General features: G+C 47.6%; 1 protein-coding gene across 1 annotated transcript; it reads left to right on the forward strand.

Moving 5' to 3' along the window:
• Positions 1–2,763: 2,763 nt before the first annotated feature.
• RPP25L (ribonuclease P/MRP subunit p25 like) lies at positions 2,764–5,967 on the forward strand. The gene is made up of 2 exons (XM_036738796.1): positions 2,764–2,837; positions 4,998–5,967. Exon 2 carries the CDS (start codon positions 5,024–5,026, stop codon positions 5,570–5,572), a length of 549 nt encoding a protein of 182 aa, XP_036594691.1. The 5' UTR covers positions 2,764–2,837; positions 4,998–5,023; the 3' UTR covers positions 5,573–5,967.
• Positions 5,968–13,196: the final 7,229 nt, after the last annotated feature.

A 13,196-nucleotide genomic window follows, 5' to 3' on the forward strand; every position in this document is an offset into this window, starting at 1 on the left:
ATGTAAGACAGTGCCTGCCCTTAAGAAGCTTATATTCTAATGGGGGAGAGTGGTAGAAAGGAAAGGGAGTTAGAGTCTGGGAAGTCCAAAACAATGAGGGGAACAATACATTACCTTAATACACCTCTAACAGAGACTGATTCTTAGAGGTGAAAAGGGGGGGGGCTGAGGATGCCTTAGAATCTAAAGGAAATGGCCAGGGTGAAGATGGGGACCATGGTTCCAGAGAGTGACTTAGTTCCTCCCAGGCCTGGCCTCTGGTGATCTGATTTGGAGGGTGGAGCAACAGGAGCAAAGAGGTAGAGGGAAAACTTGTGTGGGTTCATTGTTTGTCCTTCATTCTTCAAGAGGACCATGACATCAGGAAGGTGATGTCAAGACTTGCGAGTGCATTGGATTTGGTGAGGGAGGATGGGTGCAAAGCCACCAGCCTCATTCTCTCCTCTGGAACCATCTGGATCCATGATGTAGATCAGGATGACTGGGGATGGCCCCAGATATAGTGGAGAGGAGAGACCTTGGCCCTTTTAAGCTAAGGTCTTTCCCAGGTCTTTCTTGGGCTGAGGCAACACCCATTCAGTGATTAAGGATAAGTAAGAAATGAGGCAAAGAATGGCCTCTTTTATTTGGTTGGCTGGTTGTTGTCCTTCCTTCTCAAAGAGGACCAAAATAACATCACTACGCTAGAGTCAAGTTTCAGTGTGTTGACTGTGGCTGATCAGACCAATATGAGCTCAGAATGCACTACCACAGATCAGGCACAGATAGTAAGAATGACATTTCATTTGCTCTGGTGACCTTTCCTACCTCTCACATGTCTGAATACTTATCAGACGGTATTGCTATTTTAAAAAATATTATGTATATTGTACTAATTCTGCTGTCGTTACTTTGCATAGTTTACTTAGGTCTTTCCACATTATTTGTTTTTATAATTTTCAGTTTTCCTGGTACTAAAATATTCTATTACTTGGAAAGACTGAGATTGTTCTGCTATTCCCAAATCCTTTGTGTTGCGTGTTGTTTCAAGTTCTTTTTTTAATTATGAATTTTTAAAGCTACTGTAAATATTTTTATAGGCATATAGCTTTTAGTAACATCTCTAGGATATAGTCCTAGTAGTGGGGTCATCTGGGTCAAAGGCAGGAAGCATTTCACTCATATCAAATTCACACAAAGTAATTAATAAACCTGTTTCCCCACTGACCCACTAGCACTGACATTGAATCTTTTTATATCTACACAATTTGAAGGATGTGGATTAAGTTGTTTTAATCTGGTTGAATCAGGGCACTGGAAAGAACACTGTATTTGAGAGTCAGGGAACCTAAATACAAATTCATGTCTCTACTATTGTTATCTGTGTAACCTTGAGCAAATTAAAATCTCTGGGCCTCAGTTTCCTCATCTGAAAGCATAACAGTTGGACTAGATGAATTGTCCAGATGTAAGTTTTTGATCTGTGAATGTTCTAGAGAAGAAACAGCCCTTCCCAGTAACCCAGAGTCAGGCACTCCTCCTTTGCCCTCCCCAGGCTGGCCTTAACTCAGGTACAATAGCTAGCAGCCCACAAAGTGGGTTTGAAGGCTACTGAAAGCCCCAGCCTCCGTTCTCAAGGTGTCTTAATTTGGGTAGAACCTCCCAGGTTGGGCATTTCTTCCAAGGCATCAACACCTCAGAGGCAGCCAGGTACGGTGCAGAGAGCCCGGTAGAGCTGGGTTTGGTGGTGGCGGTGGTTGGGGACCGGGTATTGGGGAGCAGAGTAAGGAGGGCGAGAGGAAGATAACTATCCACGGAGTCACCGGGTTCACCCCGCTCAGAGTTTTCCTCGACCCTCCCCATCTTCAATCAGCCCCAGCTCTCAAGACTAGCTATGAGACCCTGACCTCTCCTCTCTGAGCTTTATTGTGATGTAGACACAGGACCTTAACCTGCGATCTCTTGACTTGTTTTTCTTAATATTTTGATAATTGCACTGGTTTCCTTTGTAATCCTCTGAATTTATTTTATACAATTTAAAAACACACATTTTTTTCTGATGCTTCCATGGCTTTGTCCGTGTCCATGTCCACATCCAAGGTGTCCAGACTGCCAAAAGGCTCCAAGGCTGGGCAGGTCACAACCTCCCGGAGCTCCCTGTTACTATAAAGCACATAGAAGGGGCTGAAGTGCATCAGTAGAGGGAGTATCCTCCCCCGGGACGTCCTCCCTCCTCTGTTTAATTCAACTCAATAAACATTTATTAAGCGCCTACTAGGTGCTAAGCACTGATGGCATAAATAGTCCCATTTAGGAAAAAAAAAAAGCCCGTGTCTTCCTCGGGTGGCCTCTGAAGCAGTGGACCGGGGATCCGGTCGCGGTTCGACTTTGGGGGGCTGGCTGGGTGGAAGCTGGGGGTGCGGCGCCCCTTGAGTCCGATGGCTGGTGTTTTGTCGCCACCTGGCGGCCAAACGGAGGAATCCCCGCCGCTGACGCCAAAGAGGAGGATGAGCAGGGAGAGGTGGGCGAGGCCGGGCAAGGGGGCGCCGACTCCTTCCCCCCGGCCCCCCGAGCTCCACGCCCGGATTCACCCCCCCGCCCACGCTCGGGCCTCAGTTTTCCCCTCTCTACGCGGTAAGGGAACCGGGAGATGAAGTGATCTCCGCCCCCATCTCCATAGCCTCTCCCTCCCCTCCCGCTGAGGGGGAGTGCCCTCCCCAGTGGGCGTGGCCTCCACGCTCATACCCCTCCCCTCCTCTCGCGCGCCGCCGTGCCGCCGTGCGCGCGCCCAGCCCGTCGCTCAGCCATCTTGATTCCCCAGCGTGAGAGGTCCCTGGCGGCAGCGAGAGGAGGCGGAGGTGAGGGCTGGTTTAGGGGTGGGGGGTGTGGGAGGGGGCGGGCACTCCTAGAGCCCCCCCGCCAGGGCGGACCCTTGGAGATTCTATCCCGAGATTAGCACCTGGCTCGAAACGCTTAGAGATCCCAGCCGGGGCGGGGAGGGGGGGGAAGAATGGGCCCAGTGCCGGGGACGCTTAGAGATCCCGGGGGTGGGCGGGGAGAAAGAATGCTTAGAGATCTCAGGGCGCCCGGCCCGAGGTGAGCACCGTGCCCTGTTACGGACAGCGGGGGAGGGGCAAGAAAGGAATAGTGCGGATAATCCGCAGGCGGGCGTGGCGTGGGGGCGGGGCCGCGGCGCGTGGTCGTGGCCCGCCCCGCCCCCCAGCCTCTCTGTCTTTTGTGACACGTGGAGGCATCTGCCCCTGGTGGGGCCCGAGGGCTGGGCCCGGGCTTTGGTCGTTGAGGATTCACCAGGTGAGGTGGCCCTTGAGCCGGGCCTTGAACGATGGGAAAGACTTAGGACGTGGGAGGTGGGGGGCAAGAGGGAGGGTAGCACCGACAGCAAGGCGGGAACAGCGTGAGCAAAGGCTCGGCGGAGAGACGGAGTTGCGCTGAACTTGCTGGGAGCGCGGTGCCAGAGACTTAGCGCTGGAAAGGATCCCAGCAGCGTCTCCACTGCCCTGCGCAGTGGTTAGAGCCCCGACTCCAGAGTCAGGAAGCCCCTCGGGACACTTGCTGGCTGTGTGACTCCGGGCAGGGTCCTTCCTCTTTGCCTCAGTTATCTCGTCTGTAAAGTGGGGGGATAGTAGCGCCCACCTGAGGGCCGTTGTGAGGATGAGATCATCCTGGCACAGGCCTCCCTTCGTGGCCACATAGAGAGGCGGCGGGCACCCGGCTGTGGTTCACCGGGTCCTCTGACTCCAGACCCAGTTTGTGCTGGGGCTCGCAGTGGGCTCGGAATTGAAGCTCAGAGGGCACCAATGACCAGGGAGAGAGGTTTGGGTAAACTTTTAGACATTTTGATCAATGGAAAACCTTACCTTTTTTTTCCGATAGATGGGGGCAGCACGTAAATTGAAAAGGGAAGGAAATCAGAATATACATAATAACCATTTTAGGAGTTTTTACAGAGCCAAAGTGTTTCGGTAATGGTCTAATTTCTTTTTCTTTTTTGCTACCTTTTGTTTTTGTGTCACCCACATATCCAGTATTCCCCCTTCCCCTCAAACAGAAAAGAAAAGAAAAAACAGTCCCATAAACTCAGCCCACATGTTTTTTAAAACAAAAATCGATATTGCCTTCAGTGTTCTGCTCCTGTATTCCCTCTCCTCTGCAAGAAAGGGAAAGTTGCCTTCTCACATCTCTTTTTCTGGCGCTAAGCTTGGTCAGTCCCCCCTATTTCTATTTAAGGTTTCCAAAAAGCACTTTGCTTGTTCCAACCCTGTGAGGGGGGTTGTGAAAGTATGTTATCCCTATTTTGCAGGTGATGAGACTGAGGCTCTGACAGATTACGTGTCTTCATTGTCTTCCTCACAAAATTATGTTTGGTAAATTAGAGATGTGTTTGCCTGGTTTAAAAAACGAGAGGAGGCAAACTTAAATTTTTTTTTAAAGTTCCTTTTTTAAAAGTTTTCTTTTGGTTTGGTTTTAATGATAGCATTTTTATACTGCTGTAAGATTTGCAGAGTGTTTTACATATATTATCCTATTTGATCCTTCTAACAATCTTATGAGGTAGGTGCTATCATCCTTATTTTACAGATGAAACTAAAACCCCAAAAGGTTGAGTGACTTGCCCAAGGTGACAACTAGTAAGTGTCTGAGCCAGGATTCAAATCCAGGACTTTATGACTCCATGTCCAGCTCTCTATCACACCGTGCTGCCTCTCCAGAGAGTTTTAAGCACCACCTTCCTCTAATTCTGTAGGTATTGGGAAATTATCCATTGCAAGTTCTTGGAGAAGGCAGTGACATCCTTTGTTAGCCTTTTGTCTTTGAACCAGTGGACTTTTGCTTTAGGAAGATCCTCCACTGGGGGAGGCATTGCCCCTTTCTTCAAGGATACTCAGTTCTTGTAGGGAGTGAGCCTTTAATCTGGAGGTACTCTGTACCTCCTTCCTGAAACAGGGGTGCTTTGGACTTGGCCCTTGGGTACTATGCACTCACCTCTCCCTCTTTAGGCACAGTGAAGGTCCCTGGACCAGCCATGGAGAATTACCAGAAGGCGAGCTCTGTAGAGAAACCGCTGGTCCCCCCAGTGCCAGGTCTGCCTCCAGACACCTTGGAAATGCGGGTCCGGGATGGCAGCAAGATCCGTAATCTCCTGGGCTTTGCATTGGGCCGGCTGGAAAGCGAATCCACCCGGCGGATAGTGTTCACTGGTGCAGGCCGTGCCACAGGCAAAGCTGTGACCTGTGCAGAGATCCTGAAGCGTCGCCTGCCTGGTCTGCATCAGCTCACCAAACTGCACTTTCAGCAGACAGAGGATGCCTGGGTCCCTGTAGTGCCCGAGGCTGGTCTGGACCCACTTACTGTACGCCGACATGTGCCAGCTGTGTGGCTTCTGCTCAGCAAGGACCCCTTGGACCCTAATGAGGGTGGCTACCAGCCCCCAGGTGCTCCTCCTGGTCTGGGACAACCTTTACCCCGAACCCCTCCACATACCCCTCAGCCCAAGAGGCGGGGTCCCCGGGCCTCAGGGCACTGGCAGGGAGGTGGAGGTGGGGCCCGAGGAGAGACCCCCAGGAGGCCCTGACCCCCTGAGTGGAGAGGGGTTGTTCACAGCTTCTGAGGGGCTTCCCAGGAAAGGTGGGACGATATTGAAGTCCCGATCGCTGGGTTGTTTTTGTTTTTTGATCCAGTGGCTCCAGTCTCTTTTACACTGCTGTTCCTGTCCGGTAACAGGTGGAAATGAACACATGACTCAGGAGCAGACATGCTGATGACTGCTCTGAGGCTCTCTGTGTTTGGTCAAAGACATTCTCACCTCTTTCTCCCTGTCCCCCTTCCCCTCCCTCCAGAGTGTTACCACCAGTTTTATCAACTTGTTGCCACTATTAGATTCTGGACTGGACTGGACTGGAAATAGAAGGTGGTTTTCCCCAGGAAAGGAAGTTGGGAATAAAAATTCCATTTACATCATTAATGAAACCCCTCTCTGTGCCCAGTTCTGTGTGTGTGTGTGTGTGTGTGTGTGTGTGTGTGTGTGTGTCAACCACAGGGTGCTGCCCCTATTCCTAGTCCCTTAAAGTGACAAAAGTCACACAGTAAATGCAGTGGAATTGTGTGATGGTGTGTCTGGGACTATTTGAATTTTGAGGAAATAGTGTGGCCAGGGTTGGTTAGGACCAGCCTCAAGGGGGAAGTGAGGCTTAAATTGGAAGACTAGGTGGGAGGACTTCATTAGGCCCAGAGGTGGGGTTAAAAAGCATACTAGGTGGGCCAAAGGGCCAGAGGTGAACATCAGTTGAACCTGTAAGGAGTAGTACTGAGCTCAGGCTGTCCAGGTGAGGGAATGTTACATACAGAACAAAGGGTACAATGGGGAATGAGGCTAGAAAGGTGGGTTTGGTGGCTATACGGTGGAGGATTTTGAATGTCAAAATTTGAACTGTATCCTGTAGGCAGTGGGGATTCATTGGAAACTAATGAGCAGATCTGAGAAGATAGAAGCTGAGACCCAGGGCTGTGAGCATTCTGTGAAGTGGGGGCTTCTCTGAGAGTTGACAACTTAGCTTTCCTGGACCTCAGTTGCTCATCTGTAAAATGAATAGGTTGGGTAGCGTGGCCTCTGAGGCCCCTTCCAGCTCAAAATCTGGTTCTGTGATTAGCAATTGGTATTTCAATGCCTGGCCATGACCCAGCTGCTCCCTATTACCATACCTCAATCCCAGGGCTCCCCAGCCAAAGCCTGATGGTTGTTCTGGATTTGGCCACGTGGGGGCAGCTCTGTCTAGGTGTGGTTCAGCTTCCACCTAATTCTGCTATTAAGCACTTGCCTATGGTTTGTTCAGACCCCTGCGCTAAGGAAACCCTGTGGGATTGGGGGGAGAAATGAGAAGATAACTTTTCTGTCCTTTAAGATCTTGGTCTAGGGAGGCAGGAGTTCTAGGAGCAATGAGAAAATAAAGTCTAAATTAAAATTTGATTCTGGGAGATGATGTGTGTTCCAGGATGAGAGTATACACTACTGACTCAGGTGCTTGGGGGGGGGGGCGGTGTAGGCTGGCATGGTCAGTGTAGGCTGCAGCACTCCCAGAGGGCATCTTGAAGGAGAGGTAACTTGATCTGGGCCTTGAACAAAAGGGATCAATGTTAGACTGAATTCTTTTTCTCCTGCATAGTATTCCTGCCCAGTCCTCCAGCGTATTCCCTTCCAATGTACTTTGCCTCCCTCTTCCCTTATTCTCTTCTCTCTCCTCTACTCTGGACCACCTTGAGGAGTGGGGTGGACTAGGCCCCCAGCCAACTCTTCCCATTGCTTTCCATGGTGCTGAAACCCACAGCCCACTCCAGGAATATTCTTTCCTCAGGCCAGAATCTTTTCATTATTCTTCAGGTAAGAAGATGGAACACAAGTGTTAGTCTGCTGTTGGAGACACAGCCCGTGGGAAAAAGGGAAAGGAGGGTAGGAGCTGGGTCTGGAGGTGGCATGTAGTGGCTGTGAATTTCTAGCTACTGTGGGAGCAACCTACCTGGAGGGATGTAACCATTTACATTCATAAGAATGTGTGTGACTGGGCCCAGGAAATTATGCAGATGTAAATACATGCAAATCAAGTGCTGCCTTCTCTGTTGCTATGGCAACATGAGCAGCAAGCAGTTCCTACTACTCCTCCCACCCTTGGGGGAAGCTGGCTTAGGAAAAGAGGGACTAGAAACTCCCAAGAGTCCTGCTCACCAGTAAGAGAGTGGAGGGTGGTGGTATTAAAAACAGACCCACCTGGTCATCTGGCCAGCAGACCTTGGGATAACAGTTGTGACTAGGGTTGGGTGTGAGGAGCACAGGGGATGTGTTCTCCTTGGATCTGACTCTGTCTGATGGGAAGGACGGAAATCTCCCATCTGTCATTGCCTGCTGGGAAGCCCAACCTCCTCCACAGCTGCCCACATGTTCCAGAATTCCCAGGCCCTCCCTCACAATACTGTTTAACTCTTGGCCCTCATCATGTGGAATTCTCTTGGTGGACACCAAGTCACCAGGGTGCCCTGCTCCTAATCCTTGCCATGTGATTCTTTGTCAGTGTTCCTAGGCTTTCTTTGGAGGAGGCTATTTTGTTAGCTCTCAGGGACATATTGAAGCATGAGGAGAGGAAACCATAATGGGACTTTTCTCTCTCTTCCTACAGGTTTTAGCCTGTCCTCGACCCTTAGGATATGCCTTCATGGAAGGGATGTAGATAAGGGAGAGTACTAGGTATCAGTGGGATCCTGTGTGGGGACAGAATTTGGGTATGGGTTGGAATTTCCAAGAATCTCCAGGAAATGGGAATGTGAGCTACAAATGGCCCGAGTTTTAATGAGAGGTGCCTCTTCCTACCACTCCTGAATGATACCCCCTACCCAGTTAGTCCCTGATCTAATTCACGTCACATATCCAAGGCTCATGTATTTCTACCACCATTACTGTGATAATAATAGCATTTATATAGTGCCTTAAGATTTGCAAATTGTTTTACAAATATCTTAGTTTATACTTACAACCCTGGGAGGTAGATGTTATATAATATAATATTATATTACAGGTTAAGGACTTGCCCAGCTTCACCCAGCTGGTAAGTGTCTGGAACAGGATTTGAACTCAAGTCTTCCTGACTCCAGGCCCCAGCACCATCCATTGTACCACTTAGCTACCTCATGAACCCTCAGAGCAGCTCTTCTGAATTCCTTCTAAACCACTCCAATCATTTTGGAGTGATTTAAAAGGTTTTTTGAATGAAATTGAATTTGGATCTTTCCTCCTTCCTGCCCCACATAAAGATCTTTCCCCCTTGCTTTTGAAGTCTCCCATGAAGGGTAAGGCCACCAGACTGCCTTGCTCTCTTTTCATTGATAAGGAAATCTTTTATTCTATCTAGCCTTAGTTGCTTCTGTTGTAAATTGTGTCTGCACAGACACTTCCATTTTTGCCTTGTAGAGAAAAAGTCAGAAGAACAGTCTGGTCTTCAAGGTGTCTGTGTGTCCCTTCCTCTCCACTCTTCATGTGTTATTTTAGCATCAGGGTAAAAGGTTTGTGTGAGAGAGAGGAGTTGTTTTAGCAAAACAGGAAGCAGCTATTCTCTTTCTTCAGTCTGGGAGTCAGAAAAGCAGATTCTAATTCCTGATTCCCCACTAAATGGCTATCCTTGGCCAATCCCAGGACAAGAGACTGGGCTGTTGGGAGCTGAGCTCTGGACAGATCATGGGAGGAGGGAGAGAACAGTAAGGAGGTGGTGGCACTTAATGGATCATCCCATAAACCTGCTTCCAGATTGTCTAGCCCCTCCCCTCCAGACTTTGGGAAGCCTAGGCTGTGGGGGGTCTGGCCCAGACCCAGAGAGTGGGGGCGTTTGTAGCCAGTTAGGGCAGGTCTTCCTCCCACCTTCCCCGTACCCCTCCAACTCCCTCAGGAGAAAAAAGCTTGTTCCTGGGAACCAAGATATTCCCATAGTGGATATATGCTATATATCCTTTCACTGTCGGGAAGTCCCTCCAGATGTCTAGCCTCTCAATAATGATCTTTTTTAAGAGTCTTCTGCTTGAAGTAGGCTTCTGGGTTGTTGGTGCACATATATTGTCTGGCTATTCCTTACCAAGATTCCTTCTCAGTAAAGTGGGGATGATGGCTTCCTTGCCCTCTCCTTTCTACCCTACTCTCCTGTTCATTATCCCCATCCCTGCGATCACCAATACCCTTCTTCCCCCTTTTCCAACTTTGCCCTCATTAGAAAGACTGGACAGCTCACATCCCACAGAAAGGGGAGAGTCCTTTTATCAGGTGGGTTTGGGGGGAATGGGGGAGAGGAAGGAGGGGAGAAAAGGGGGAAAGCACACAGCCCTATGCTTAGGCCTCCATCAACTAAGTCAGCTTCAGGGGTTCCAGCTCTTCACTAAACCAGGAAACCTTGTGTTCAGTCCTAAGACATTTCACTCTTTTCCAAACTTACCTGGTCACTGAACTGAAGATGCTGTAAATATTATGTTATTTGGTTCTCATAATAGAGATAGGTGCTACTATTATCCTTATTTTACAGTCTCAGGAAGCCAGAGGTGAAGTGACTGGCCTAGGATCACCTACCTAGTAAGTGTCCGAGGATGGATTTGAACTTGGGTCTTCCTGACCCTAGGCCTTTGCTTTATCCATTGTGCTATCTAGCTGCCTCTACTAGTGTACTTGGTGCGCAGTAGAGCGGCTTGAACACTAATAGGTGCCTAATAAATGTTTGGTAAACTTATCTATTTCTTTCACCCACTTCCCTCTTTACTATCTGCCTCTGCAGGCTCAAGACCATAAGAACAATATTTTATAGGGCATATAAGGAAAAGAAGATGCAAATTCAATGATAGGTACTAGGTTAAGGTCATTAAAAATATGTAGAACGGAAACCTACCCAGTCCCAGACTAGGTGATACCTTCCTTCCTAAATGGAGTATCCATCCTCTTTCTGTTTCTGCTAGCCACCTTCACTCTCTCCCACCTCTAGGAATTCAGTCTTTATGGCTTTGTCAGACTTATCTTTGTGCATATGTCTGGTTATGCCCCCCCTTTGCTCAAAAATCTTTAGTGGCTTCCTTTTGATAGTGTAATGGGTATAAAGCATGTAGCAAACCTTCAAATGCTACGTGTCAGTCACATTTTTTGGAGAGAACATCCAAGACCTGTTATTTCATAGGTCATTCCCAGTATGGAAATGCCCTATGAGGCAACATTTCTATAAAGAATCTTAGGAAGTTGCCTAGGGAACTGAGAGATTAAGTGATTTGCTCATGGTGACATAGCCTTTGTGTATTAAAGGCAGTACCTGAAAGTAAATCTTCCTGCCTTCAAGACCAGCCCCCGAGCTGTGATGACAGGCCATTTCTCATTAGTCGTAACCTCTATGGAAAATGGTGGTCAGAGAAACAAGAATGTAGCATCTTCTGGGTGGAACCAGGCATCAGCAACGTACAAGAAGATATAAGAAGAGGTCATTTTGTTAAGGATAGAATAGGGGATCCAGGGACCACAAAGGTTGGGGAGAGATAGGACTAAGGTAGATAAGGATGAGAGATCAAAAGAAGTAATGGTTTAGTTTAAATGAGTCATCTTTTTGTTGCTAAGGTGGCTCTCAAATTTGAAACAGCTAGGCAGTACCAACTCATAGAATCTCAGAAGCCAACTCGTCCAGCCCAGACCTGGACATGGATCCCTTCTATCACATCTTCAAAAGTGGTCATTCAGCCTTTGCTTGAAGACCCCATTACCTCCATAGGCAGTCCATCCCACTTTTGGACAGTTCTAATCAGGAAGATGTCCTTGAGTAAATCTAAATCTGTGTCTGTTCACCTTGCATTTAATACTTCTAGTTCTGCCCCCAGGGTCAAACAAAAATTATCTATTTTTATCTTTTGTAATTGCCTGTCTCTTGTTTGGTTGAAAGGTACTATGGATGCAAAGATAGTCATAGACCCTCTTTTCAAGGAGCATGCAATTTAATGGGACAAGGATGTGTGCACAAATAATTGTGATACACAGGACAGTTCATCCCTCTTCTAAGAAAGGGGACTTCATTTACTTGAAGTCAGTTATCATATCCCTCATCAGTCTTCTCCATTCTAAGCATTAACAGTTCTCTTCAACCAATATTCATAGGGTGTGCTCTCAGCCCTTTGCCATCCTGGTTGCCCTCCCCGAAACACTGTCCCACTCATCAATGCCCTTTCTAAAATGTATTTCCCAGAATTTATCACAATATTCCAAGTGTGGTGTGACCAAGGTAGAGTACAGAAGGATTATGGTCTCTTCAGTCCTGGACAGTACGCTTCTCAATGCAAGACTAAAATGGAATTAACTTTCCTGGCTGCTGTATCAATGTTGACTCAGAGTGAGCTTAACTCACTTCTGTCCATTAAACCCCCTAGAGCTTTTCAGACCAAATTTTTTCTTGCCGTACCTTCCTCTCATGTGAAGTCAATTTTTCTAAACCCAAGTGTAAGACTTTGCATTTGTCCTGATTAAATTTCATCTTATTAGATCCAGCCCAACATTCTAGCCTGTCAAGATATTTTTGGATCCTGACTCAGTACCCTGAAATGTAGTACATCTGGGTTTGGTGACTGGAGCTTATCAAGTACAGCTAGGTTCTTCCTTACTATCTCCCTACTTGTCTTGGGTTTTCTTTGGAATACAGTTTAGGATACAAGCCAGTAAAAAATGCTTAATGTTGTCCATAGTTGCAAGCCATGGCTTGGAGAAGCATTGGCTGACCTGTCTGGGAGGAAGGTCTTTGTGGGGCAAGTGGGCCTTTGAATACAACTTATTTCTCACATGGATTTTTCACTCATTTCTCATATGCCTGCTATAGACTTCTAGTACACAACAGGCATATAATTCTACTGGGCTCTCAAATGGTGTGCCACTGGTCTTGGGAGCAGTTTGTTTTCTAGAAAGAGGGGACAGAGATTTCTTCATCTGCTGGTCTATAGTTGGCTTTGGGGTCCAAGACGGGGTGGACTGTGTTTGTCTTTTGGCTAGCCTTGCGCAATTACTGGAGGAGGAGAAAATGAAAAAAGGAAGGGTTTGTTTTTTTTATTACTGCCCTTTTAAATTGAAATGGAAGCTTTTTCTAAATTGGCCTTCACTTATGTCAAGAAAGGGAAAATATAGGTGTCCCTTTTCCTCTCTGAATTTCAACTATGAATTGTATGTATTAGCCATTTTTGTCCCTCCTTTCCAGTCCAAAGACTGTTATTAGCAGAGAAAACAAACAAAGTAAGAATTGAGCGGCTCTGCTTTTTTTCCATCACTGTTATCATCCCAGGTCCTTCAGGAGCAGTCTTATCTGTACTTTGCTGCTCTTCTTTTACCTCATGTAGTTAAAAAAAGTTTTCGTTTTCTTTTTTTACTTTCTCCCCTCCCCCCTTCCCTTTCCTCCTTTCTCCTTACTTCTCCCCTCTCCCCTCCTTTGTCTCTTTCCCTTCCCTTCCCGTCCTTCCCTTTTCTTCCCTTGTCTTCTTATCCCACCTAGGCTAGAATTGCAACATGGACTTAGTCCCAATCCTGATCATTACAGAAGCTATAACCTGCTCTTTTTTGGTGATCTGGGCCAGTTGGCCCCTCTGTAGGCAACCTGCTTGTGGGGGCTTATCATATTAATGCAGATACCCTTAGGGACATAGAACTTCAGATCATAATGATCATG

Source organism: Trichosurus vulpecula, chromosome 9, assembly GCF_011100635.1.
Source record: "Trichosurus vulpecula isolate mTriVul1 chromosome 9, mTriVul1.pri, whole genome shotgun sequence".
NCBI classification, from domain to species: Eukaryota; Metazoa; Chordata; class Mammalia; order Diprotodontia; family Phalangeridae; genus Trichosurus; species Trichosurus vulpecula.